General features: G+C 50.9%; 1 protein-coding gene across 6 annotated transcripts in view; it reads left to right on the top strand.

The window, feature by feature from the left end:
- ADAMTS9 (ADAM metallopeptidase with thrombospondin type 1 motif 9) overlaps window positions 1–26,789 on the top strand; it is a 177,734-nt gene extending 150,945 nt beyond the window's left edge. For all 6 annotated transcript variants that reach the window (XM_045289812.1, XM_045289814.1, XM_045289813.1 and 3 more), the window contains 9 exons: window positions 3,484–3,678; window positions 5,163–5,295; window positions 5,478–5,572; window positions 5,678–5,772; window positions 5,862–5,995; window positions 7,814–7,905; window positions 14,441–14,545; window positions 24,177–24,271; window positions 25,285–26,789. In XM_045289812.1, coding sequence (XP_045145747.1) covers window positions 3,484–3,678; window positions 5,163–5,295; window positions 5,478–5,572; window positions 5,678–5,772; window positions 5,862–5,995; window positions 7,814–7,905; window positions 14,441–14,545; window positions 24,177–24,266 — 939 coding nt within the window. In that variant the 3' untranslated portion in view covers window positions 24,267–24,271; window positions 25,285–26,789. The remainder of the gene's footprint in view (window positions 1–3,483; window positions 3,679–5,162; window positions 5,296–5,477; window positions 5,573–5,677; window positions 5,773–5,861; window positions 5,996–7,813; window positions 7,906–14,440; window positions 14,546–24,176; window positions 24,272–25,284) is intronic.
- The last annotated feature ends 293 nt before the right edge of the window (window positions 26,790–27,082 follow it).

The raw sequence follows: 27,082 nt of genomic DNA on the forward strand, positions 1-27,082 counted from the left end.
ACAGTGGTCGGGAGTCTCAGGTGGTGTGTGAATGTGTGCTCCGGGACCAGGGCCTCACCCCCTGGTGGCATTTTCAAATGGGAACAGGAAGGGTACTTGCATTTCAGCGATGTCTGTCGGGCCTTGGGTTTCCTCCCAGAAGCTGGTCCTGAGACCTTTTGAACTGCATCTTTCCATAAGTCACTCCACCCAAGTGGTTTTGCCCCTCCAAAGACTCTTAAGTGATGTGTGGAGGCACTTTGCGTCACAACCAGGGTCTGCGGCTAGAATCTATCAGGCAGAGACCAGGGATTCTGTGAAACATCCCACAGCACCACAGTGCGCAGCAGAGCCCTCCCCCCCCCCCCGCCCCTGAATTATGCAGCCCCAAAGGTTGCTCTAACTCAGCCCTTGGTTTGCCCTGAATGGCACTCCAGGTCGTGCAGCGTGCAGCGGAGACAAGGTCCAGGATGCAGATGACTGCTGGCCTGCCAAAAACAGGCAGAATCCAAAGGAGCATCCAAAATAGCACCTTGCTTTGGGTTTGAGGTCTGGTGGGATAGTGGTTACATATTGGGCTGTGATGCTAAAGGCCAGCAGTTCTAAACCACCAGTCACTCTGCAGGAGGAAGAAGGTGCTTTCTACTCCCCTAAAGAGTTACAGTCTCGGACACCCACAGGGGGCAGCTGTACCCCGTCCTATAGAATCGCTAAGTCAGCATTCACTCCACATCAATGAGTGTGGCTTGGGGGTTTGGGCTTGAGGCACAAGTGCCATTCCCAATGGGCTGACGGGGACAGGGTGGGGGGTAGGTAGTTCAGGGATGACTTCGCTCCCCTTTTGAACCAGCCCCTCACAGTTCTGCAGAGAGATGTCCCTAATTTCTGGCTCCGTCTCTGGTGCTTCAAAGCTCTGGTCTGAGATGGTCTGGGGACGACACAAGTGGTCACCCTTTCCCAGCACTGTTGGCTGGGCCTGTCCTCTGCAGCTTCCCTCAGAGCTGTGCGGGCCTCCGAATCTAAGCTGACTGCCTCCGGGGCTCAGTTTCTCCAGAGACCCCCCTCCCTTTCCCTCCTCCCCACCCAGACATCGTCACCGGGCTGGTGTCGCTTCTGCTTTGTAGGGGAACGGTCTCAGCCTTTGCCGGGGCAGCCTTACAGACCCGCTTCTTCCGTGCACGCAGACTGTAACGTCAACTCAAGCGGGCTCCACACAGTTGGCAGGAAATTTCCATGATCTTTTCATCCCAGGTGGAAGCCCCCCTCTAGATGCAGGCCCTGGTTTTGACACCCTTAGCATTCCCACAGCTTAGACAGACAAAGCACTGACAGGCCTGTCCAGGCCAGCATCAGCCAGGCTAGCCTTGCATTCCCCTGGCGTGCTGTCAAATGGGGCTTGGAGCAGCTGAACAGCAGCAGCCAAAGTGGGAAGAAGCGTTTGCAGCACACGTCAAAGTCTGGAGCCTGCTGAAGGGAAGGCGCAGGGTTGCTCTCTACCGCTTGTTCCCTCCTGCCTCCAGCAGCTCGCTGAGGGGAGGCTTCTCCTGGGAAAGTGTTAACCGAGGGAAACCACGTGTCTCAGAGCAACAGTCCAGAGACATTGGGAAACAGGAGACGCTGTAGGTCTGAATCACCCTGGGGAACTGATGACAGCGCAGAGTCAGTCCTCCACCCAGAAAACGCGTAGGACACCACCTGCAGCTTCCTGCTTCAAGGGGGCGTCTGACTCTTCCCCGGGGCACCTTTGGACGAGAGAAGACTGATGACACCCAACGCAGATCACTGTTGCCAAGTGAATTCCGACTGGGGCAGCCCCACACGTGTCAGGGAAGGTGCTCCAGAGGTGATCAATAGCTGCGAGCGCCCAGAGGCACATTGCCAGGCCTTTCTTCAGAGGCACCCCTGGATGGACTTGACCCTGCAGAGCTACTCCTTAGAGTCCCGCAGACTGTAAATCTTCCTGGGAGCAGAATGCCTCATCCGTCTTCTACAGAGCAGCTAGTGTGTTTGAGCCACCAACCGAGCAGTTACAGCCCAGCATTCAACCCACGGGACTCTGATCCATCGCCTGAATTTTAAGTGGCTTTACAGGTCCTTTACAGCAGCGAATAGGTTCTTTGAGAGGGTTGCCTTTAAAAAAAAAAAAAAAAGTTAAAATTAAATTATTGTAATTCAGTGTTTCTTAATGCACTTTATTAATCAGGGCAGTTTTACTTCATAGGAAAATTGTGCAGAAATCACAGCATTTCCATATATTCCCACCTCCTTGCACATAGTCCCATGCATGAGGTTGTTAAATTGCTATAGTTGATTAACCGATATTGATACATGATTATTAACAGAAGCCCATAGTTTACATTAGGGCTTTGTCCTGTGGGTTTTAAGAAGTGCATAATGTCATGTGCCTCCATGACAGAATCATGTGTGGTGTTTCCGCTGCCCTTAACATGCCCTGTGGGTCACAGCCGTCATATGAGTTAGTCTAGAAAAGGCAAAGCTACCCTGGCTGTCAAGAAGGGATGGGGGTAGGGAGTGGGGAGGAATAGCAAAAGCATTTTATTTTTTTAGAAAGAGACAGACGATGTAAAGTCTTTTGCTAAGGAGGTTGAACATATTATAAAATCTTAGAAAGAACCAGGTTGCTGCCCTGTTGTGAAAGGGAGCGCACGAATACGCATCAGCTATCCATCCCCTCTTGTTGCATTAACTATTTTAAAAGAGCCACAGGACTGCATGAAGTGCCCAGGGAGAGAGCTACACTACTTCAGACTGCCCTCTTGTCTACTCCAACCGGTGGCCCCCCACCCCCACCCCATGTGTGTCCGAGTAGACCTGTGCTCCCTAGAGTGTTCGTGACTGCTTTTTCAGAAGTAGACGGACTGCAGTGTCCAGCCTTTAGGTCAGTAACCAAGAGTGCTGGTCACCGTATCACCATATCAGGGACCCCGGAGAGTAAAGCAGGAAGGTGGCATTTCAGCCATCGCTTGGGAGAGGAGAGAGAAGGAAGCTAAGTTGATGTCAGATGGAAAAGTAAAATGCCATCGAGCAGAGAAGGGGACTCTCTCCTCATGCTGACTCCCAGGCTGGCTTCTCCTTGCCCTGTGCCACTTCCAGTACAGGAGGTGGGGCAGGGGAGCCTGTCCTGCCAGCCCCTGTGGTTAAACTATAACGGCAAATTGAGCTGTCCGTGAGTGGAGTGCTTCCCTGCTCCCCCCTTCCCCCCCCCCATGTCCATAGAAGGGGCTCTTGGTGCCCCACCCCCACCGCCAACAGGGCTGAGAAGATGGAGTGGAAGCCCTGGCTCCCGGAAGGAAGGCGTCATATAGGGTTGCTTGTCCCCTGTGTGCCCAGGGCCTGTCGTTTGAACAGAATAAATAAACTAATAAAGTGAGAGCTTTCTCCAGCATTGTTGCCGGGTCAGCTTTCAGCGCCGAGGTCAGAGGCCCACTGTGGGCTGCCCTGGGGAACCACTGAAGCCTCTCCTCCCAACCCCTCTTTTCTCAGTGCTCAGTGACCTGTGGACGGGGCTACAAACAAAGGCTGGTCTCCTGCAGTGAGATTTACACCGGGAAGGAAAATTATGAGTACAGCTACCAAACCTCTGTCAACTGCCCGGGCATGCAGCCGTCCAGCGTCCACCCCTGCTACCTGAGGGAGTGCCCAGTCTCCGCCACCTGGAGGGTGGGCAACTGGGGGAGCGTAAGTAGACTGCCCAGGCCGCAGGTCTGAAGGCCTTTGCACCGGTGCCCCTCCTCCACCTCCACCTGTTCTCTGCCGTAACTGGACTCCTGGGGGAGACTCCAGGGAAAAGCAGGAGTGAGCAGTTGTGGGGGACAGTTGGGTGAACAGGGGCCTCTCCTCTTCGTGTCTGGCAGGATGCCCTGGTGCATAGAGCAAGGCCTCTGAAGCATGCCACCTCCACCTGAATTACATTGGGCGAGCTGCCTAACTCGTGATGCTCGCCCGCAGAATGGGTGGTTATGGCGAATAAATTCAGTGAGACCTCTAAGAACCAGAACTCACCAGGACTGCTTCACTTTTCCGGGTCTTACAAGGTTCCCGATTTTGGCTAAGCACCTTGCTGTTGCTCTCTATTAGCACATGTGTACCTTTCCTTTCTCTGACAAGCTGCACTCCCTTACACAGGTGCCAGCTCCTACGGGGTTCTACTGGATTAAAAGCCCTGAGCTCCTCCTGGCACAGACAGGAGCTGCAGAAGGGTTTGTGGTTGCTGCTACTGCTGCTGTGACAAGAGTAGATGTACATTCTAGTCCTTCTTTATCTGGGTCGCTCCATTGCATTTGGAGACAGCAAGGCACGGACTGCCCTGGGTGTTTGTGACAGCTCTTGCTCCACTCTAGTAAGATTGTCCATCCTGAAAACGGATCGAGCAGCACAGACGGCCATTGGAAGGGGTTTAGGTCTGAAGTCTGGCTCCACTGTGAACTTGAACAATTTACTTACCATCTGAGCCCCAAGGCCACATCTGTGAAAACAGAAGCCTTGATGGTGCAGCGTGTTATGTGATGGGCTTCTAACTGCCAGGGCAGCAGTTCAAAACCATCAGCCACCCCACAGGAGAGAAACGAGGCTTCCTACTCCGGTAAAGATTTACAGTTTTGGAAATCCTCAGGAGCAGTTCTACTCTGTTCTGTAGGTTCTGTGAATCAGAATCCACTCAATGACTAGTTAGTGATGTCAAATTGAGTTACGAGGATTACATGAGTATGAGGCATGTAAATGCATACACATAAAGAAGGGGCTTCAAAGATTCGTGGAAATGAAAGACCATGGGTGTGTTCCTTGTGGTTTTTTGAAGGCCCCTTGTGGATGTCTGTCAATACGGATGTGTTTGTGTAGAAATACGTGTATGTAAGGCTTAGCACAGAGGCTGGCACAGAGTTCAGTGCATGTCAGTTCAGTGCATTACCTTGGTCTGCTAGCCACAGGTACAGCGGTCGGAACCTGCCCAGTCACTCTGCCAGAAAAAAAGCTGAGGCTTTCTGTGCCGGTGAGCGTTCCCGCCTCTGAACCCCTGTGCAGGGTCGCCGTGGGTCAGGGTCAGCTTGGCAGCAGTGGCTTTATTTGCTGTCCACAGCATAAGGCCCCAAGTCACAGCAGGTTCGGGAGAGATCACCACCCTTCTAGAAGTCCCCACACCACTGACGTGGCTTGTCTTACAGTGCTCCGTGTCCTGTGGCCTTGGAGTGATGCAGCGATCTGTGCAGTGTTTGACCAACGAGGACCAGCCCAGCCACCTCTGCCCCCCAGATCTGAAGCCAGAAGAGAGAAAAACCTGCCATAATGTCTACAACTGTAAGCTTCCAGCTGGGGCCATCGTCCCGAAACCCCAAAACTTCTTTGCTTACTCCTTTTAGAAATGTTGAAAGAAATCATCCCTTTGGCTGCATGGTTTGGGTGTGGCCAGTGCAGCTCAGCTCACCAGCTGACAGTGCACTTCCAGGCCAGCACATCCCGTTTTCTGTTGGGTTTTTCAGGTGAGTTACCCCAGAGCTGCAAGGAGGTTAGAAGACTCAAAGGGGTCCGTGAAGATGGAGAATATTTCCTACTTATTCGAGGGAAGCCCCTCAAGGTGCGTGGTCGCCATCATGTCTGGAGCCTGTTTGGTTTGCGTGGCCTCTGCTCCCATTGGCCCATTTTGGCACGGCCCTTCATGGCTGACCGGACTCTCTTGCAGGTATTCTGTGCAGGGATGCACTCTGACCACCCGAAAGAGTATGTGACCCTGGTCCACGGCGACTCTGAGAACTTCTCCGAGGTTTACGGCCACAGGTAGGAGATCCCTGGCTCCGAGGAGTCTAGGTACTTGCCGATCCGGGCACCACCGCCCTGCCCTCACCAGAACCTTCTCTCTGTACTAGATTGCACGACCCGACAGAATGTCCCTACAACGGAAGCCGGCGCGATGACTGCCCGTGTCGGAAGGATTATACGGCAGCTGGGTTTTCCACCTTCCAGAAGATCAGAATAGACCTGACCACCATGCAAATAATCAGTAAGTTACGGGGCGTTGGCGTGGCCGGCTTAAGGAGCGCACACTGGCCTGGGCCTATGACGGTGGGCGGGATGTGGAGCTGGCCATTCACGGAGGACCAAGTCCTGGCAGCGTCCTTGTTCTGTCTGCTCACTGTGGTGCGCCTGGCAGGCTCCACCCACTCTGTGGGATGACAAGAGAGAAGCGAAGGACCAGCGAGGGGCACCGTTGGAGTGTGGAGTCAGAGCAGCCGCGTGCGGCTCAGACAAGTCAGAATGAGGGGCTGTTCACACAGTGCCAGCAGGAGGGCTTCGGGTGGAAGACACAACAGTTAGAAAGAACCCCCCACCCCCGCTAAGACATTCATCCAGCAACACCCCCTCCAGAACAGCGCACACACAGGCAGGAAACTGGTCTGATTGAACTGTCCGTGGACGGAAGAAAAATGAAGCACTGGGTTACCTGTTCCAAACTCCTCTCCCACCCAGGATCTGATTGTACCCTCTGGCCAGCGCTGCATTTTCTGTGAGGGGCATTAATCATGGGAGTGGTTAGACAGCGAAAATAACTAAACATGTGCCTTTGGAAAGAGGAAAAACAGAATGATGAATAATTAATTTTTCCTCCTTAACATTGCCCCCGAAATATTGCGCTGCTTTCCCCTTGAGGTAGATTAGACTTGATTTGAACCAAGATACTTTTAATTGCCTTCAGCTAGACTGATTAGGACCGCAGGAAGAGGGGCTGCTATTGCTCCTCCCACAGACCTAAGGGGCTCCACATGCTCAAGTGGGCCTTCGACGCCCCCCCAACACACACACACACACACACACACACACACACACACACACACGGTGTAGGTCCCTGTGAAAGATGACGGCCTACTTCTGCCATTCCCAATGGAGCCCTGGTGGTGTGGTGAGTGTTACACATCGGACTGCTAACTGCAGCATCAGCAGTTTGAAACCATAGACTGAAACTTCGGGAGAAAGATGAGGCTGTCTGCGCCCATAGAGATTTGCAGTCTCAGAAACAAACCCGCAGGGCCACTTCTGCTCTGCCCTGGAGGGTCACTGGCGATGGGATTCGACTTGAGGACAGTGAGCTTGAGTGACTCCTGCCATTCCGGGAGACAAGACAGGAAGGTCAGCATCCAGGAGCTTGGGTTTGGCTTTCATCTCCCTCCTCATTTGCAAACCGGGGCTTGGGTGCTATAACGGGGTTAACAGTGCAACCTCAGGGCCAGTATTGTTACTGTGATATTTAACAAACAGCAAATAGCCCCAAACTTGAGAAGCTGCCATTAATAATTTCAAGATGTGAGTTCTAATTGCCCTATGCTTTGGCAACACTAGCACCTAGGCCACGGGAGGACAGATGAAGCCCCAGAGCAGAAGCCCCAAGTAGCTGGAAAGGGATCTGCCTTGCCCATCTCTCCCTACCTCCTAAAGCCACCGTTGCAGCCCGACAGGATGCTCCTGACTCGTCCAGTTACCCTCCATTGAAAGGAGGTGGCTCTCTTCTTTACTTATGGAGGAATCTATTCCAAAGTCCTAGGAACCTCCTTCTTGGCATCCCTACTCTTGAGGAGACAGTGGGTGCTGAAAAAATGCAGGGAGCAAAGCTTTGGGAACTACTCTTATAATGAGGAAAAGGCAAGTGAACATCTGGACCCATTTGTTTTCCAAGGAGGATTTCTTTCCTCCCGGCCCTCTTTGTTTTTCCCCCCTCTTATTATGATTCTCCCTTTCGGTCCCCTTGTGAACATCCCCTGACCCTTTCCTCCCCGTCTGCCGCTCTCACAGTGCATCTCATTGACACCCTGTCCCTACCCCACAGCCACTGACTTGCAGTTTGCGAAGACCAGGGAGGGGCATCCCGTCCCTTTCGCCACAGCCGGAGATTGCTACAGTGCTGTCAGGTGCCCACAGGTAAGAAGAACTAGCTGAGTGTCTGCAGGTATTTCCCCCAAGCTTTCTTCCGTATGGACGGTCCACCTTCCCCCTTTGAATATTCAGTTTAGAGTCAGTGGTATGCTGGGAAATATCTAGCAATGGGCTCTCTGAAAACAAAAACAACACAGTCCTGCAGTGGAGCACCTGCCGATATCCATGGTGTAAATACTCCACACACGACCAAGTTCAGGCAGTCAACACGAGCTCACCAAGTGGAGAGTTAGGAAGAGGTGCACACAATAGGCTAACACAAGGCTAGCTCTAAGATACCACTGTCAGACACTAAAGACTCTTAATATTGCATGGGATAGAAAACCACTAATAGGATTAACGAGAGAAAGGATTCACAGCAGGCCTGCAGACTGTTCCCATCAATGTTAGTTGTTACAGTGTGTAGTGGAGAAAAGCCCCTAAGGAGACATCCCAGAGGATGGAAGGGGAGGCTGTGGGAAGGCACCCTTTTTATGTGTCTTTTGTTTCCACCTTCTGTATGTTTTCCACATTTTTCCAAATAAATAGAAGTTCTTTCCCCACTTTTAAAAGAAAAGGACATCAGACTCAGAGATTCCAAAACGTGTAATACTTACGTGAGCTTCTCTTAACTTCTTCATCACAGCCTGAAGTGAGGGTCTCCAGAGGAGTGTCAGCAGGAACCCAGCCAGGCGTTTCTTGTGTGTTCACATGCCGAGTCCTGGAGACTCTCAACTATCCATTCCTGGAGGCGGGGTCAGTCGGCCAAGGCCGCAGTACAATGAACAAATGACTGGTGTGCTGCCTTCTAGCAGTTGTCCAGGCAGGACCAAGGGTGTGGCTGTGTGGGAAAGATTCTGGGTGTGACGGACACCGTCTCTTATCCCTGCTTTGGGGCTAAATGTTTCATTTCCTTCTGGGTCGCTGGGCAGCATCTTCGTGCCCATCCTGAAGGCCACCCCCCCCCCCTTCCTGCTTCTTCATAGAAAGGGTGGACTTTGATTTTCCTATGGAAATATACTGTAACCGTCAGCCAGGGCTAAATGTTTGTTTGTTTGTTTTTATGTATTATTATCCAGGTAGTTAAATGATCTAAAATCATTTATCAGCTCAGGACTTTCTACATGTACCATTCGGTGACCTTGGCTAAGTTCATTCTGTTGTGCATCCGTCACAAGCCTCCTTTTCCCAGTTCATCCACTGCCATTGGCAGAAGCCCAGGGCAGCTCCTGCAAAGCAGACGCCCGCTTGTGTGCAAGGACTCTGCCCTTCGAAGGCAGGGGAGGCAGAAGGAACTGGACAATTCTGGACACACGAGAACCAGGCCCTGCGCTTTGCCTTGGGTCCCATGAGGCCACCACAGAGCTGCACTTTGTCTCTGCTTCTGTGAGATCTCCCACTTTGCCCATGAGCCTTCACGCGGCCCAGGATGGGGACAGGCTGCTGTGCTCAACATCCCAGGCTCCAGCTCTCCTGAAAGGATTTACTCAGTGCCAGAGCCAGGCCAAAGGCAAACACATCTGAGTTTTCCTTTAAGGAAGTGTTTTCTCAGCCCCCAGCTTTTGAAGAGCACTGCTAAACATTCTCCAGGAGAGAAAAGGAAGCTCTCTCAGGGAGAAAGAAAATAAACAAAGGGTATAATGGGAGAGGGGCCTTTCCTCCATTACCCCGAGTTTGAAAACTTTTGAAGTGCCCTTTCTTTCTAGCAAAGAGGACTTCAAACAGCCCACCTCCCATTTGAACTCCTCCTAGGTTGGCCCTGCGTGTCCGCCTTTTCCCAAGTCTCAGCGTTTTCTTGTTCATAATGCGTCCACATCCTTTGGGAAGCTTAAGTCAGTGGAAGGTAATTTGCTTTCATTTATTTTAATAATTCAGAGACAAATGAACTGATTGATTTGCTAAAACCTGACACAAAGCAATTGCTAAGTGAGAAAAACCCCAGCCAGCGAGAGAAGCTAATTGGTTGTTGCTGCTGCTGCAGTATTTTTTACCCCCCAGCCCATTCTTCAACCATATTGGCTTCCTTTTAGAATTCAACTCCTTAGGGACGTTTATTGAGCACCAACTGTATGATGAAGGCAGGATTCCGGTTTTCCAGGCAAAAGTTTGCAGGCAGGGTGGTTGTGCAGATGGCGCTGGAAGGGGACAGTTTCTCCTAGGATCACACAGAAATCAAAGCGGATACGGGCACCCTGTGCGGGAATCTCCTTTTCCCTCTTCTTCCATCTACGGTTTGTAGAATTGATTGGCCAATAAAGTGGGCTCTTGAGAACCCTCACTTCAAAAGAGAGCCAGCATTTGTTTTTTATCCCGATCACAGTAAATGCGGCCAGTGCTCTCGTTGTTATTGATGCTACTATGAACATTTCTTGTGCATTTAGGAGCCCTGGTGCCAGAGTGGTCACGAGTTGGGCTGCTAACTGCAAGTCAGCAGTTCAAAACCACAAGCCTGGAGAAAGACGGCGCTTTCTACCCCCATGAAGAGTTACGTCTCAGAAAGCTACAGGGGCAGTTCTAGCCTGCTCTATAGGACCACTATGAGTCGTCGTCCACTCGCTGACAATGACTTTGGGATATGTGTTGTTGTTGTTGTCGTCGTTATTGTGCATTTACTATGCTGTAGGCGATCCCAAAACATTTACTCCCTGCAAGGTCCTATGAGGGTGGATGTTCCTTTTTGTCCCCCGCCCCCGCTGTGGTGAGATATACCTAACACCATCCCTTTGCCATTTTAGCTCTTTCTGCGTGCAGTTCAGTGACATCTGTGACAGTCACTGTGTTTTACAACCATCACCACGATCTGCTGTCATTTCCTTGCTTCATATATGTAACAGAGAGCGAGGCATTAGCAAGAGCACCCTAATCCCCTCCCACCAGCCCCTAGTAATCACTGAAAATGCATTGCATTGGCTTAATCTAAATAGTCTAAGTACTTCCCCTTTGTGCCTCCTCATGTCAATCCGAGTAGTATCTCCAAGGGTCATCACCTGCTGCTGCAGTATCAAGACTGAGATTCTGGATGGTGGAGTCCTAGCTGCTGTAAAGAGGGAGGAGTCACCGCCGCTGTATGGAGGGTGGAGTTAGTTCTGTAGGCAGGGCGGAGTCCGAGCTGCTGTTTGGAGGGCAGGGTCGTATCTGCTGTAGGCTGCCCCGCCTCTGTCCATGGATACTTGGGTGGTTTCCACCTCCTGGCAGTGACTCTGGGTGTGTGGCACCCACAGTCCAGTTTTCCTTTCTTTCGTGCATATTCCTAGCAGTGGAATGGCTGGGTCTGAAGCAAGTCCTCCGTGTGGCATGTTGTAGGAACCTCTATGCTGGTTTCCATGATCTGTAAAATGGCGGGGGTGTTTCACACTTCTGCCAACTGGTGCCCCTGGAGTTGATATCACAGACTATCTGAAACCAAATCCATGGTGGCGGGCATGCCTGCCCCCCCCCCCCCCCCCCACCCCCCATCTTGTTTCTACAGCATTCACTCAGACAGCAAGCTTTCTTTTTGGTGTAAGGTGGATCTTTTAAAAACTTTTATGGGGTACCTCCTGTATGCATTTAGCCTTCTCTGCGTTTACAAGAGGTAGGACCTACTTGCGAAAAGAAAATTTGTGTGCCCTTGAACCCTGCGGGAGAGGCCGCTAGGGGAAAGGGGTCCCCCGAGGGCACCTAGACACACCACCAGGCCGGGACTCCCCGTGGCATTCTGCCTCCAGAGTGTGCTTGGCTGAAACGGCCGCTCCCTGGACGAAAAAATGGAGGCAAATGAGGAGGACCAGTTCCTGTATCCTCCAGGCCCCCACCCTGACCTGCGATGCAGGCGGGCCAGGTAGAGGGGCTGCTGCCTCAGCCCAGGATGCCCAGAGCAGTGCTCAGAGCAGTGAGGGTGGGTCAGCAGAAGCCGATGGGGGGCCTGTCTGAGCAGGAAGCAGGCTGGGGAGGGAGAGAAGAGAAGGCCCCTGGGCCAAAGGTCAGGCCCTGCATCTGTGGAGTTACTGGAGGCAGAGTGGTAGGAAGGGAAGCACGTGGCTAAGTGGGGCCATGCACCCCTCAGACCCCAGGGTGAGGAGACGAGCAAGCAGGTGCTGAGCTGGGCCGGCCACGGTCCGGAGCACCTGGGTATGTTGCCATTAAACCAGCACAGCCGCCGCTTACATCATCTGTACAGGACGGCCAGCAGCCAGGAAGCACTGACGGCAGTGGGTTTGGGTCACTACAGATGGGACATACTTTGACCGGTACTGAGTTAGATAGGTGCGTGTTCTTCCTGTGTCGTGCCCTCCTGGTCACAGGATGAGGTAAACGCAGAAAGGTTAACCACTGGTCCAAGGTGAGACTGAAAGGAGATAAGCGAGTTGAAATACTACCACAAAACATTCCTCCACACCATCAGGGCCAGCTTTGCCATTCTGGGCTGCTTACTCCCCGGTCTGGGGAGCTCCAGCCTCACGCCAGTCACTGCCAGCAGCACCTCCTCCCCCACAGTTGGTGGCAGCCAAAAGGTCCCCAGATGTTGCCTGATGTCACCTGGAAGGGTGACAAGACCACCCCCTGTTGAAAACCATTGGCTTCCAGGAGACTTCCTTGCACTTCTGTCAGCAGGGATTGTCTGTCTCTGTCTCGCAGCTGTGGGATCGCGAGCTGCAGGGGGCTCGGGACTCCTGTCTGGACCCGCCTTGGAGTGGAAACCTCCGGGGGCAGCAGGGCAGGACTCTGCAGAGGAGCTGGGATGTACCCTCTAGTAGGAATCGACTAAATGTCACGGGTCCCCAAACGGAGTTGATGCAAGAAAGCCAAGCAGCACAAGCCCCGTGCCTCCATCAGCTCGCCGTGGCATTGGAGAAATGAGACTCGCATTCCCCGGGAGAAGGCACAGGACCGAGGCCAGTAGTGTGGAGGATCCGCAAGGTCCCGTGAGCTGCTGCCGTGGCTCCTCCTCCCCGGTGCTCACTGTGCCCTTCTCCCCCCCGGCTTCCACTGTGCGACAGGCAGACTGAGGTTCGGAGAGGCTATGGACACTGGCCCTCACTGGCGTCACACACCTCTACCTCACCACCCTCATTGTTCACAGACTGTTGTGACAAGTAAGGTTCGGAGCGGACACAATCACCAAGGCATGTTCACCAGGGCCTCTCTCACTCCCTACAGGCTCACTGCGGCATGCAGGCCATCCCCGGGTTACAAGAAGACCACACACTACTAAGTGGGTCTTTAAGTAAGCTGGGTGCACAGCGGTTGTGCATTGGGCTGCTAGCCACCAGGTCAGCAGTTTGAAACCACCCGCTGCTCCATGGGAGAAAGACTAGGCTTTGTACGTGTGTAGAGTCACAGTCTCTGCAGCCCACAGGGGCCGTTCTACCCTGTCCCGTAGGGGCCACTATGACTCGAATCAGCTAGTGGACATTGAGGTGTTTTGTTTTGAGTTAAGCGTTTAAGTCAACTGTGTGAGTAGGTTGGGTTAGGCACGGAGCCTAACATCTGTGCTTCAGGAGAAGCTGTCCTTGCATTGAGGGAACTTGATTGTGCTGAAGAATTTGCCAGGAGTTGGTCGGTTCAGTCGTTTCAAAGTGAGGGCAAATTTACATGACATTAGAGGCCACAAAGGAGTTGTCCCCAATCTGACTTACCCACTGACTGCCTTAGTAAGAACATTCAGCAAGCAGAGGGGCATGGGGCTGGGAAACCTCAGGCAGAAACGACTTGAGATGAGAGAAACAGACAGATGGAGAAAGAGAAGCTCTCCCTGGTTGGATCTTTGCCTAAAAAATAAATCTCTAAACACAGAGGCCAAGTTGTGAAAGGCATCCTCCTGAGGCCCTTGGGGAGATCATGTTTCCGTTGTCCTGAAAGAAGCCAGCCCCTTCCCAGGCGGCTTTGAGCAGGCCAAGCCTGCCCTCTGCTGGCCTCGCTGGGGAAAGCACCCCCTCTTCGAAGTCCAGCTCTGCTGTGCGTAGGGGTGGTGTGCTGACCCCCGCGGGGAGCTGGAAGCCGGGAAGCTTTGGCAGCAAGATCTTGTTAGAAAAATTACACTGTGGCATTTTGTTCTGGAAAGAATCCGATAATTGTGAGCAGCATCAGAGTGGCTGCAAGCAGGAACTTTGTTGACTCCAAGCCTTCTGAAGTTCAATCCCACTCAGCCAAACCCAGCCCTGCCCACAGTCATGCCGGCTCCCAACCACCATGCAGGGCAAAATGGGACGACGGAGCCTCCTGTTTACAGAAGCAAAGGGCTTCAGCCTTCTCTCCTGGAGCTGCTGATGGGCTGGGCCACCTACCTTACACGCTTACCCACAGCACCTTGAGGGCTCCACGAACCCTAGAGGAGGCTGTCAGTTTGCCTGTTTCCCCCCTGTCCAGAAGGTGCCCCCACCGGAGCTCTTGCAAGGGCGGATGAGATGATACGCATGAAGCATTTGGCTGGAGGGGCGAAGGGTTCAGGAAATACATGCTCTGGTGATAATTAGCATCCTTCTCCTCTGGAAGCTTCGCCTTTCCTCCGGTTGGGATGCCTCATGGACTGACCATCTTTCTCGTGGCCCGTTTCTTCCAGGGACGGTTCAGCATTAACCTTTATGGGACGGGCCTGACAGTCTCGGATTCGGCCAGGTGGATATCACAGGGCAATTATGCCGTCTCCGACATCAAGAAGTCTCCGGTAAGACCCGAGGGTTGGGGGCTGGGCTGCCATGGCTCTGCGAGGGGTGGCAGAAGGAAGGGACGCCCTCTGTTTCATCCCTTCAAACCATTTTGCAAAATGTCGGGGAGTACAGGGAAGGCCGGAGCTTGGCTGGGGGAGAGCGTGGGGAGAGCAGATCACGGAGCCTGCTGGCCCCCCAACGTGAACACACGCACCAGTCCTCAGAAGGACTGGGAGCTGGAGGCTAGAAGTGGTTGTGGTTCCCACACCTTGGCCATCAGCCACCCTGTGATTTTGTGTGTGCATGAGCTCCAGGGAGAGATGAAGTCTTTTCCTTGGCGTTACGGGACATGGAAACATAAACGAGACTGGAAAAAAAGAGAAAAACTTGCCAGCAGAAAGTCCAAGGAGTTACGGAAACACAACTTCTGCCATCATCTGTTTTCCTCCCCAACCTTGCTCCGCTAATCTGTTGACCTTGGGAAAGCCATTTCCCCGCGGGTCTGCTGGAGAGGCCAGCCCTGGAACCCCAGGCCCACCGAGTCAGGCTGGGCTGTGGCGTGAGAAGGGCCAGTCGTGTGCACGGATCCTCAGCCCGGTGTGATGTTACATCACTTGGGGCACGTGACGGGGCACAAGCCAGGCCTCACCCTGCATTCAGTGGCATCTCTGAGGGTCAGGGCTTGGAATGATCGTTAGTGGACGGTCCCCACTATGATGTTCTCTCTGATGTTGCGCTCACTGCCCTCGAGTTGATGCCGACACATAGTGACCCTACAGGACAGGGTGGACCTGCCCCTGTGCGTTTCTGAGACTGTAACTCTTCTCGGAAGTAGAAATTCTCATCTTTCTTCTAAGAAACAGCTAGTGGTTTTGAACTGCTGACCTTGCAACTATAGCCCAACTCATAACCACTGTGCCACCAAGGTTCCCAATAAAAATCACTGCCAAGAAAACCTCATGGAATGATCCCGTGTTGTCACTTGGGGCCACTGAGTGGAATCCACTGGACAGGTATCTCAATCTGGTTAAATAGCCATGCTGATTACTCCTAAATTATTAAATATTTTCTTTGCACCAGGGAATAAAGATAGTAGAAAGAGAACTTCTAGGATCCTTGTAATGTGTTTCGTGGCCCAAAGCAGGGTGAGAATTAGCTGTTCCAGATGGGGTTTCAGGACACGAGTGCTGAAGACAAAGCAGGTGCACAAACTAATGTGGTGAAGAAAGCTGTTGGTGCCCGGCTATTACAAGATATAGTGCCTGGGGTCTTAAAGGCTTGAAGTTAAACAAGTGGCCATCTAGCAGGGAAGCAACAAAGCCCCATGGAAGAAGCACACCATTCCATGTGTTCATGAAATATGATGGGGTCAGGTATCAGGCATCAGAAGACCCAAAACAAATAACCATTGTGATGTGAACAATAGAGGTCAGAATGGAGACCCAAAGCCCATCTTTAGACATTTGCGTATTCCTTCACAGAAGGGTCACAAGGAAGGGACCAGCCAGCCAGGGTGCAGTGTAGCACCGATGAAATATACAACATTCCTCTAGTTCTTTAATGCTTCCTCCACCCCACCCCACCCCCACTATCATGACCCCAATTCTACCTTACAAATCCAGCTAGACTGGAGCATGTACACTGGTACAGATAAGAACTCTCAACCTACAGAATCCAGGACAGATAAACCCTTCAGGTCCAATAATGAGAGTAGCGATACTATGAGGGTAGGGGAAAGGTGGGGGGAGCAAGCGGGAACCAATCGCAATAATTGACATATAAGCCCAGTCCCACCCCCAGGCAGACAAACAACAGAAACATGGTTGAAGGGAGACAGCAGACCGTGTAAAATATGAAAATAAAAATAATTTATAAATTATCAAGGGTTCACAAGGGTGGCAGGGTGAAGGAGGAAGGGGTCAAAAGAGGATCTGATATCAAGGGCTCAAGTAGAAAGAAAATGTTTTGGAAATGATGATGGCAACATACGTACAAATGTGCTTGATACAATCAATGTATGGATTGTTACAAGAGCTGTAAAAGCTCCCAATAAAATGATTTATTAAAATTATTTTTTTTAAGAAAAAAAAAATGGGTTGAATGTGAAGCCTAATTGTGTAACAAGCCATCTATCTATAAGCTGCCCAAACTAAGCTGAGGTTTTCTTTGTATAGCTCATCAGTCTTAGAGCTTGCTTCCAGAGACAAATTAGAAACCATTCTAGCCAGGGGCGCCACCTTAAGGAGAGAATTGTCACTACACCACCAAGCAGTTGTCACTACACCACCAAGCCTTTTGAGGAAGCTGTCTGAGGAGTGTCTGCCTGTGCTATTACAGTTATATATTTCCATTCTGATGTTCCATGACTCAGAGAGACCCTGTACCAAAATCAAGTTCACTGTCTATTCCGTCTCATGGCAATCCTACAGGACAGGATAGAACTGCCCCTGTCAGTTTCCAAGACTGGAACTCTATGATAGTAGAAAGCCTACTTTTGCTCCTGAGGAGTGGCTGGTGGACTTGAACTGCTGACCTTGCATCTAACAGCCAGCACATAACTCAGACTTGACTCAATGGCGTGAGTTTGGTAGTCCATGACAACTCAGAAAGCCTGAGCGCAGAATGAAACTCAGCGTTCTGAGCACCTCACTGCTTACGAAATGCCCGACGCCAGGACTGCGCAATCTCCCATACGCAGCAGCTGGGGGACTATGTGTCTGATCCAGGGTGGTGCAGAAGACAGCCTCCCCTTGAAGTGCCCATTGAAAATAGGCCTCCCTGGCCAAGGACACCTGGGAAGCGGTTCGTATGGATTTCGGTTCCTCCCCCGAGTTCTGGTAAACGAGTGTTAGCATGTTGAAAGTTGGAGAATGCATCCATAAGAGCCCCTGTTTGAATCAGTGCTCCCCTACCCCAGTGGGGCTCCAACTTGAGCGGGTTAGCAGCACCCGGAAGGCTTGTAAATTTGCATGTCTAGGTGTGGTGGATTACAAATTCGACTGCAAACCACAAGGTCACCAGTTTGAAACCACCCGCCTCTCTGAAAGACAGAGACGAAGCTTTCTACTCGCATGAAGAGTGACCGTCTTGGAAACACCCGGGGCAGCTCTACCCTGCCCCACTGGGTTGCTATGAGTCGGCATCAGCTCGATGGCGGGGAGTTTGCTGGAGTTCATTCACTTCTTGTCAAGTCTGAGTGGAACGATGGTGCAAAGCTGTTTGCATGGCAGGTGCCAAGAGCCCAATGATTGTTACTTATCAACACTACGGGGGTCCTTGTGGGGCAGTGGTTAAAGCTCTGCTCCACTAACCAGGGGTACTTTTATAAAAAGTAATAAAATTCTGCTGACCAAAAAATTCACACTCGCTGCCTTTGAGTCGAAGCCAACTTTATAGCGACCCGATGGGATAGGGTGGAACTGCCCCCGTGAGTTTATAAGACTGTAACTCTTTATGAGAAGAGAAAGCCCCATCTTTCTCCCAAAATTCGGCCAAAGCACTGCTCAAAACATTTTTGAACGGCCCCCCTGGCAGTGCCTGTCCTCCCAGTGGCTTCCCGGCGTGGCTGGTATGGCTGGTATGGCAGGTATGGCTGGTATGGCGCAGGTATGCTGGCTGAGAGAAAAGGTCTCGATTCGTAAGCTCTCCAGCCCGAGCCCTCTGTGGCTCACGAATGCCCCAGGCTGGCCCTGCAGCCCCACTCGGAGTCCCACCCCGCTTCTGGAGCCCAGTCTCACAGTTGCCCTTCTGCTCCTGGAAGGCAGCTCTGAATTGGCAAAGCCAACTGCAGGGCAGCCACTCCCCAGCTAGGTGTGAGGGGAACACCAGGCTCTTCTTGCTTTCCTTGGGTGCCTCGGGAGTCTGGCAAGAATGGACCTTTGTAAGGTTAGCCTGCCCGGCCCACGTGCTGAAGAAAAGACTGTAGTGACAGGTTAATGGAAGTTACATTGCCGGAGAAGAGACGAGCTAAAAGCAACCTGAGATACAAACATCCATGTGGGGAGACAGAGAGGTACAGCCACCTCTCATTATCTACCAGGAGCTGCCTCCGAACCTGCAGCTCTTTGAGGAGAATTCCACCATCCACCTAGTGCAATAGTCAAACTACAGTACTAATCACATAGTAAAATCCTGCTGAATTATATCTTGTTGTTGGAAACCATTGAGTCAGTACCCACTCGTACGGACTCTCTGTACCACCCAGCGAAACACTGCCTGGTCTTGTGCCCTCCTCACAAGTGTTCTTATGTTAGAGCCCATCGATGCCGCCTCTCCATCACTCCATCTTTGCAAAAGGCTTCCTCTTTTTCGCTCTCCCACTACTTTAGCAAACATATGTCCTTCTCCAGGGACTGGCCTCTCCTGACAAGCTGTCCAAAGTACATGAGAACATGAGATGAATTCTCACCATCCTTGCTTCAAGAAACGTACTGGCTGTGATTCTTCCAAGACAGATCGGTTTGTGCTTTCGACCGTCCCTGGCCCTTTTAGGATTCTTCACCAGCATTCTCATTCAAAGGCAACAATTCTTTTTCGGTCTTCCTTATTCAATGTCCCACCTTCACACGCATATCCTGTGCATATCAGGCGATTGAAAATACCATGGCTCGAGTCAGACACATCTTAGTCCTCAAAGTAACGTCCTTGCTGTTCAGTACTTTACAGAGGGCGTGTGCAGCAGATTCACCCAATGCAGTACGTTGTTTGATCTCGTCCATGGGCATGGATTGTGGATCCAAGCAAGACAAAATCCTTGACAATCCAGCCTTTTCTCTAGTGATCATGGGGTTCACTTACTGGTCCAGTTGTGAGGATGTTCATTTTCCTACAGACAGGTTGATGCATATGCTGGCGTCCCTGGGTGGCAGAGCTTCTGCCTGACTCAGAGCCTAAAGATACATGAGTCCACCTGGTTCTCCTCAGAAGAAACGCCTGGCATCTGCTACTGTGAGGATCACAGCCACGGATCCCACCTGGGGCAGTTCTACCCTGTAACACAGGGAGTCAGACTCAACTGCCGCCAGCCAGTTTGCACTGGGAGACACTGGGTGGTGCTGGTGGTTTCTGTGCTCAGCCATTGCAAATAATCCCCCGGAGTGCAGTTTGGCTTGCCGTGGGTCAGAATCCATCTGACAGCACCTGCAACTGGACTTCATAGACTCGTTTCCCCCACTCTCCAGTGACTCCTGGCAGAAGCAGAAACGACATGCCAAAGCAAGAAGCAGTTACCGCTGATGTAAAGAAGAAACACTCTGAGCTACCCCAGACCCGACAAATAACCTACTAAGAAGTAACACATACAGCCTACCCTAACACTTGGATGTAGTGATGCTGAGCTGTTGTGTGTAATCCCTAGGGAGGGCAGTTGGTGGCGCCACTCTCACTACTCACAGCCTTTTAATAATCTCTCTGCAAAACAAAAATTGCCTCTTTCCATTAAAGTGAAATTCCTCTTGGGATTTCTTTCAGTTAGTGAAACAAGCAAAAAACAAACAAACAAAAAAGGAATTACTATCAAGTCGATTCTGATGCACGGCGACCCTATAAGGCAGAGTAGAATTGCCCTGTGGGTTTCTGACACTCTGCAGTTAGGGAAAGCAGACACTAATGTGGGCCTTTTGCGAGAGCAAAGTGAACTTTTGAAAAGCAGGGGTCCCCGTATGGGATGCACCCGACTTGAGCTGTGATCTCCTCCCTCACCCTGCTGCGTGCCCACGAAAGCTGGATCACGAGAAGGGCAGATGGGGAGCAGCTGGTGCCTCCACGCTGCGGTGGGTGGCAGCAAAGAGGGACTGCCAGCATAGCCAAGGGGCCGTCTTTCTGCAGTCATGGTGCTCCTTAGAAGTGAGGGCACTGGGACTCATACTCGCTTGCTCTGGGCACATCTCTGGATCATGCAGTGGCGAGAAAAGGGCAGCCTTTTGGGTACAGTCGAGCTCTGGTCAGCGGAAATGAAGGGACCGCTTAGTGATGACGGCCCTGACCTGGCAGGGTCTGTGTGCATACAGTCGTCATGCGTCAGTCCTGACACAACATAGCGATGCTTGGCTTTACATATGTACCTGGGCAGGGCTGTATTCAAAATCAAACGTAACTGCTATGAGTTATGGGACATTCCAAGGACGTTCAATGGTAAACGATATTATCCTGGTTTTTACTCTAACCTGGGATTTTGAGACCGAAAGTCGGTTGTCCGTGTATTACTACCTGTATGGATATTATCAGCAAAGTTTCACAGCCCTGCTCCCTGGCTCTCGGCCAGATCTCCGCTACCACCAAATCAACATCAGTCATTCCAATCAAGATATGGGAGCCTTCTGAATCTTCTTCCTGTTGGCTGAGAATGGCATCAGAGTTAGTGGGAACTATGACGTAGAAGCTCTCCTTAAGAGAACGGAGATCCATTCGTTGTAATAATAGTACCACCTCAAGCCAGGCTAACACAATCGTCTCTGGCGGGGTGGGGTGGGGAAGGATTCGTAGAAGGCTTGCCTCAGAGAAGAACCCACAATCACTTTCAGTTCGTGTGCGGTTGCTTGTGAGTGGGTGCTTCTAACATGCTGGGAAACAGACATCGCCCCGTGACAGGGACATTTATGATACTGGCTGGCTCTGCTTTTCCGCAGCAAGCATGGCCCGTTTTAGCTCTGCCTTCACCTGAAGCTGAAATGAGCTGAGTCCCAGTGAATGGGCTACACGAGCATCGTAGAGCACGTGTCAGCAGTTCCAACTTTCCTCACCCTGTCCTCATCATTACCGTAACAGGTGACGATGGAGAGCCCCTTATTAAAAAAAAAAAAGCCTGTATCATAATAATGATATTTCTGGAGCAAGTACATTAGACCAGATGCTACGCCAAGCACATCACATGACTTATCTCCCAGCAAATCTAGAAGTAGATCATGGGATGAGAGACAACTATCAGGATCACCCCCCATATTACAGACACGTGGGGAAGGTAAGGCTTAACGGGCCCATTTGAAGCGGTAACGAGCCTCGCGTTCCAGGGTGGGCAAAGGGTTAACGTGCTTCACTGTTAATTGAAGGGTTAGAAGTTCAAATCTACCCAGCTCCACTTGGACAAAGACCCTGGCAATCGTCTGAAGATCCACAGTTCTGCTCTGATACGCGCAGGGTGGCCAGGAGCTGGAATAGACACAGTGGTGACTGAGTGGGGTGTTTGTGTGGATTTTATCAGGATATGATTCACAAACAGAACTCTAGGCAGTGGGACACTCCGCCTCAGGGGTTTCTCAGAAGTGGCTTTTGAGCTGGGTTCTGAAGCATTTCCAAGTCAGCAACAGTGGGCTGGACCGGTGCACACGGGGAGAGGGAAGAGAGTTCCAGCAGGAGGGATGGTGAGAGCCCTGGCCCTAGTTGTAAGGGACATTGCAGAGGAGCAGCACAAAGAAGCCGGAGGTGGCCGCGTGCATCTGGAGAGGCAGGCAGCCCGCCCGGGGATCAAGACCAGACTCAGCAAGCTGCTTCTGCAAAGGGCCAGATGGTAAATAGTTTCCGCTTGGAGGCCCAGAGGCCAAATCAGTAATGTGGTGTACTTACTTACACAACAAGAGAGAAACCAAATTTGAACACATTTTATTGATGACATTCAAAATAAAATAATAATGAAACTTTTTTTTTTTGGTAATACCGGTCTGGCTAGTGAGAAGGATGTGATCTTGGGGAAGGATACCTCATTGTGCTTAACTAGTATACTCTACTATTAAAATTTATTGCAAATACTTATCAATGCAGATCGGAAATGAGACATTCCATATTTCATCCTCGAAAGCATCATTGTATGAAGGTGATGTTGTGAGGTGTCCCGGAGTAGGTCCCAGCTCCCAGGGCTGGACCCCGAATGTGTGCCACAGAAGGAAAGGCTGCCGGGGCCCACACCAGCTCACCATCACTGTTAGGTGGGATTGATGCAGCCGCTGCGTCAACTGGGTGACGGCCGTCATCTCTCTCACAGACCTTCTGCTTCAGCAAGCACGGCTGTCAGTCTGTCCGCAACCACACAATTTTAATGTATTATATGCATTTGCTAGGCATTTATACATTTTTAAAGTTTTCTTTTTCCTTAATATTTTCCTTTTAGCATGTCATTCCATTGACAATCAGCTCCAATGGAAAAGGAGATGGAAACTCAGAAATTGCACAGTGTGTTAGCCTGGGTTGACCAGTGACACTCGTATATGTGTAAGAAAGAGCTTTAGATGAAAAAGTAATTCTACATCGAGAAAACATCCCAGCCCAGTCCAACTCAACCCCATAAGTCCGATACTCGTCCATAAGTCCCTCTTCAGACTCACCCAGCCACACGCAATGACGCAGAACGCAGGAAGATCACAGGCATGTGGTGCAGTCATGTGGCTCCGATGGCGGTGGCAGGGTTCTAGGAGCAATCAGGGTCAGCCAGCAGGAAAGTGAAGGCAGAAGGGGGGGGGGGGGGAGCGGTTCCCAGGGCCCTCATTATGAGAAGGCCATGCCCACAAGGAGGCGCCATCAGGCTGTGACCTGATGGACAGTTTGGATACCACCCTACACCTTTATAGATCTTCAAGTTGATGTGAAATTATATAACTACCACACACACTTAAATGTATTTTTCAATACGAAAATTTCTAGTGCACTCATGCTGCTGGAATTACAGTTAAGCTTGGAAACCATGCCCAGTGTAAATGTTTGCGGAATGACAGAAGAACTTCTTTTAACTTTGGACCATGAGGGAGGGCCTTGCATAAACAGCTTAACACTACTGTGAGTCAAATGCTGCTCCTTGTCATTCAGATGACTTGAGTAAGCCTTGCCTATCAATGCAGTTTTGCTTTTCACGTTTTAGGTTGGGTCCCTTGAGAAACATTATCTAGCCAGTAGCAATAGTATCCCAAATCACTGGGTGTGGTAGATAGAGTGGTTGAGAGCAGCTCATACCCAGTCAAAAATCACAACAAAACTCAACCACCGCTCAGCCACCTTGCCTGTGTTACTGCCGGTTATCCTTTGGCCCCAGGAACAGAGAGGCAGAGTCACCGAGGCTGCAAACAACAAAGGAGTTGTTTGTCTAGCTTGAGCTAAGGCCCAAGTGCTAAGGTACTAACACAGTGGCCACCAAAGATGAGGACCCTGGCCTGGGGCACAAGCCAAGCTTTCCTACTCTTTACAGGTTATGTAAACTGGGTGAAACTATCCCCCCCTCACCCTCCCCTAGTTCAATGACTTCATCTGGAGACAATTGGTTGTGTAGGTCTTTTTGGTTGACTGGCTCCACTCTCGACGTTCCAATTGTGGTCACTCAGGACTTTCCAGGTGTGGTCAGCGTCATTTCCGGGGGGAGGGTGGCTTTATTAGAGAAACAAACCCCAAGGCTGTTAGAGAAACGAAACTTAGGCTTGCCTTAGGCTTGGCCTGTCATGGAGTCACCGCTGCCTTACACCTGTGGTACAGCGAGTCAGCGTGTACAGCTTCTGTTTCTGGCCAAGACAAACACGAGTGGATGAAGTTCCCCATTGAAAACGGCTGGTTCCGGGAGGCCTCATCCGTTGGAACACTTTCCACAAAGTCCGTCTTGTGCAGGCAGGAAGAAGGGTACCCGAACAACGCATTAGCCCAGAAGATTGACTAAGATGCTGCTTCTCTTTGCAGGATGGAACCCAGGTCAGAGGGAAGTGCGGCGGTTACTGTGGGAAATGCACTCCATCCTCGGGCACCGGCCTGGAGGTGCGAGTTTTGTAGCTGAGGTAAGGCAGTCCGCTCTATCTGCCTGTCTCTTCTCTGTCCCTCTCCCAGTCTCCCTGTTTCTGAGCGAACAGAAATGTGAGTGGTTGCCCACGTACAGGAAGCTAGCCTGGCACGATACCACCTTTTCTCTCCGGCTGTGAGCCTCGGGGATGAGGAGCTTAGACCCTGCACCAGCTTCCTCTGCAGGGCTCCCTAGGCTCCATCCCTGGAGACCCTGCGCCATTACATCTCTGGTGGGACCCGGGACTTTGTGGACATCCTGAGGGAGTTCCTCAGCATGGGACTCACACAGAATATCCTCAGACAAACACTGCCAGACAATGGCATCTGTGGAGCCCTTACATGTCAGAGCCCCTGGGTGGTGCAAACCGTTCATTGGACTGGCTGCTCATCAAAAGGGTCCAGTTCTCCCAGAGGGACTTTAGAAGAAAGACCTGGCAATTGTCTTCAAGTGAGGGAGAAAAGGATCCCAGTTCTACTGTGCTGTACATGGATTGCCGGGAGTGGAACTCGCAAGGGCTTCTGGGATCTGGCTTCTCTCTCTCCCTCTCGCTGTCTCCATCTCCCCCTCCCTTTGTATATGGACTCGTGTTAATGAACCTCAAAGCAAAACCACAAGGTGGAGCTCTGATGGTCTTCGTTTCCCGGGTGGGGAGCTGAGGTCTAGAACAGTTAAGCAGCTTATGTGAGGAGACCGCACATTGCTGTAGCAGAACCCAGTGCTCTCCGTCACTAGCAGGAAGGCCACCAGTAGCGGGAGGGCAGTTACCTCCGAGGAGGGACTGGCTTACTGTCTGTTTGGTGAACAAACCTTTTGTATTCCGATTGTTCTGCGTCCCTGAAATTCCCCAGTTACCCTCCACAACCAAACATGACTTTGGCAATCTAGACAAAATGATACAATATTATTTCTAAATTCCACAAATGAAAATACAGCCTGCCCATTCTTGATTCACGGCATTGGAGGCAGAAGATTTACATTGCCTGGTTCTTTTTTTGTTTTTATCTTTAGATGTTGTGAAGAGGAAGCCGAAGGGGTTGGATGAAGGATAGTCATGCAATACCTCCACCTTGAATTTGGGTGTGTGTGTGTGTGTGTGTGTGTGTGTGTGTGTGTGTACTTGTGAGTCGGTATGTGCGCCTGTGTGCGCATTCATGTGTAAATATGCATATGTATACATATGTGCACGTGCACATAAATCAACTGTATGTGTGTGTGTATATATGTAGGAAATATCCTAACGATTTAAAGTTTAATATTTATGTTTGAAATTATTTATTTCGATGTAATATTTTTGTACGTAAAATGATTCTCCTGTGACTGCCTCTGCATTGCCTTAGCCCATGCAGGGAGCCCACTGCGTTTTACGTACTCTACATTATATGTAGCGCGATGACAAAAGTGATCCTTCATTATCACGGTACACTGTTGTTGACTTTCTGTCTGTAAATGTTGCCCTGTTCCTTTTATCGTTCGTTTTTTAAAACAACCTAGCCGCCATCCAGGTGCTACAGAGAATCGTCTGAAGGTGCTTTTGGCAATTCGAGGCGAGTACCATTAGCCAATAAGTAACTTAGTGATATCACAGATTTGTATCGACTATTAACTATGTCTGTAGTTTCATGTGATCTCTGGGAACACAACTGCTGCCTTGGTGCTAACATCGTAGGTGTTTAAGTAGCCTTCAAACTTCGACATAATAACACTTTCAATAAGGAGGAGGGATGGAAGGACCATATTTAATGGACAGATTCACTCAGAAGAGACAGGACCAGCTCTTTGCCCTTGCTCTTGGACATGTGCATCTGAGGAGGGAGTCGGACTTGGTTCTGGTGTTCTGCAATGCCTTCTGCCCACAGTGCCTTGGTTCTCCTGTGGGTACGTGGAGGGCCCTCCAGGCCTTTGCATTTCAGAGTGACATTGGGAGAGTGATGTCCTCACACCGTTTTGTTTTGCCAAGATAGTCTCCATCCGCACCCCAGCCAACCAGGAGCAGGACAGAGGATGTGCAGGATTCGGGGAGGGCTCTGCACCCGAGGACATTTGGAGCTCACAACCAGGTCCCCAGTCATCAGCATCATCTTCTGTTCTTTGCGATGGACAGTGATGTGAGTGCTCTTCAACTGAGCCTGAGCCTGAGACCCTGCCCGCCCCGTGGCTACTGTCCGAATTCATGTCTGAGACGTGAACTGTGGATGCTCGAGCCACTCAGCTCCCACCAACCCACTCCCTGTCCCGTGGTGCCACCCACCGTGGAGTGCCAAAACTGAGCTCACCTACCCGGTCAGACCTGTTGGAGGGAGCCATTGCCAGCAGCCCATGGGGGACGCTTGGTCTGCGGAACCTTTCCTACATGCAAAAGCCAAAGAAGCAGGGGACAACCTGGCAGTATTCTCTAACCAAAGTAAACTCCAGAGTGCTCCAGGAAGTTAATATGCAGTGTATGAATAAACGTTATTCTTCATATTAATGCATTGTGAAATATATTATGAATAAATACCATGATCACATCCAAACATTTGTGTGTCACATCCAAATGTGTATACTCTGTGTGGTTTCTGGACCCTTGATTCACGTTAGGGAGAGAATGTCTCTAATTTTTAAACTGCAGATTCTCCTAACCACATGAACTATGGTTGCTCTAGAAACAGATATGGGGTGGGGTCTTTCTCCAAGACCAATCTCACCATCCAAATCCGTTGAAGTGGTTCTTCCTGAACTAGGAGACCTGAGCGATGAGAAACTAATGATTTAACAAAACGGGAGATAAATATGTCGAATCTTTGGGCTTTGGTAGTAATTTCACATA

This window comes from Echinops telfairi, unplaced genomic scaffold, assembly GCF_000313985.2.
Source record: "Echinops telfairi isolate 266 unplaced genomic scaffold, ASM31398v2 ScPeMD7_31;HRSCAF=116, whole genome shotgun sequence".
Lineage (NCBI taxonomy): Eukaryota > Metazoa > Chordata > Mammalia > Afrosoricida > Tenrecidae > Echinops > Echinops telfairi.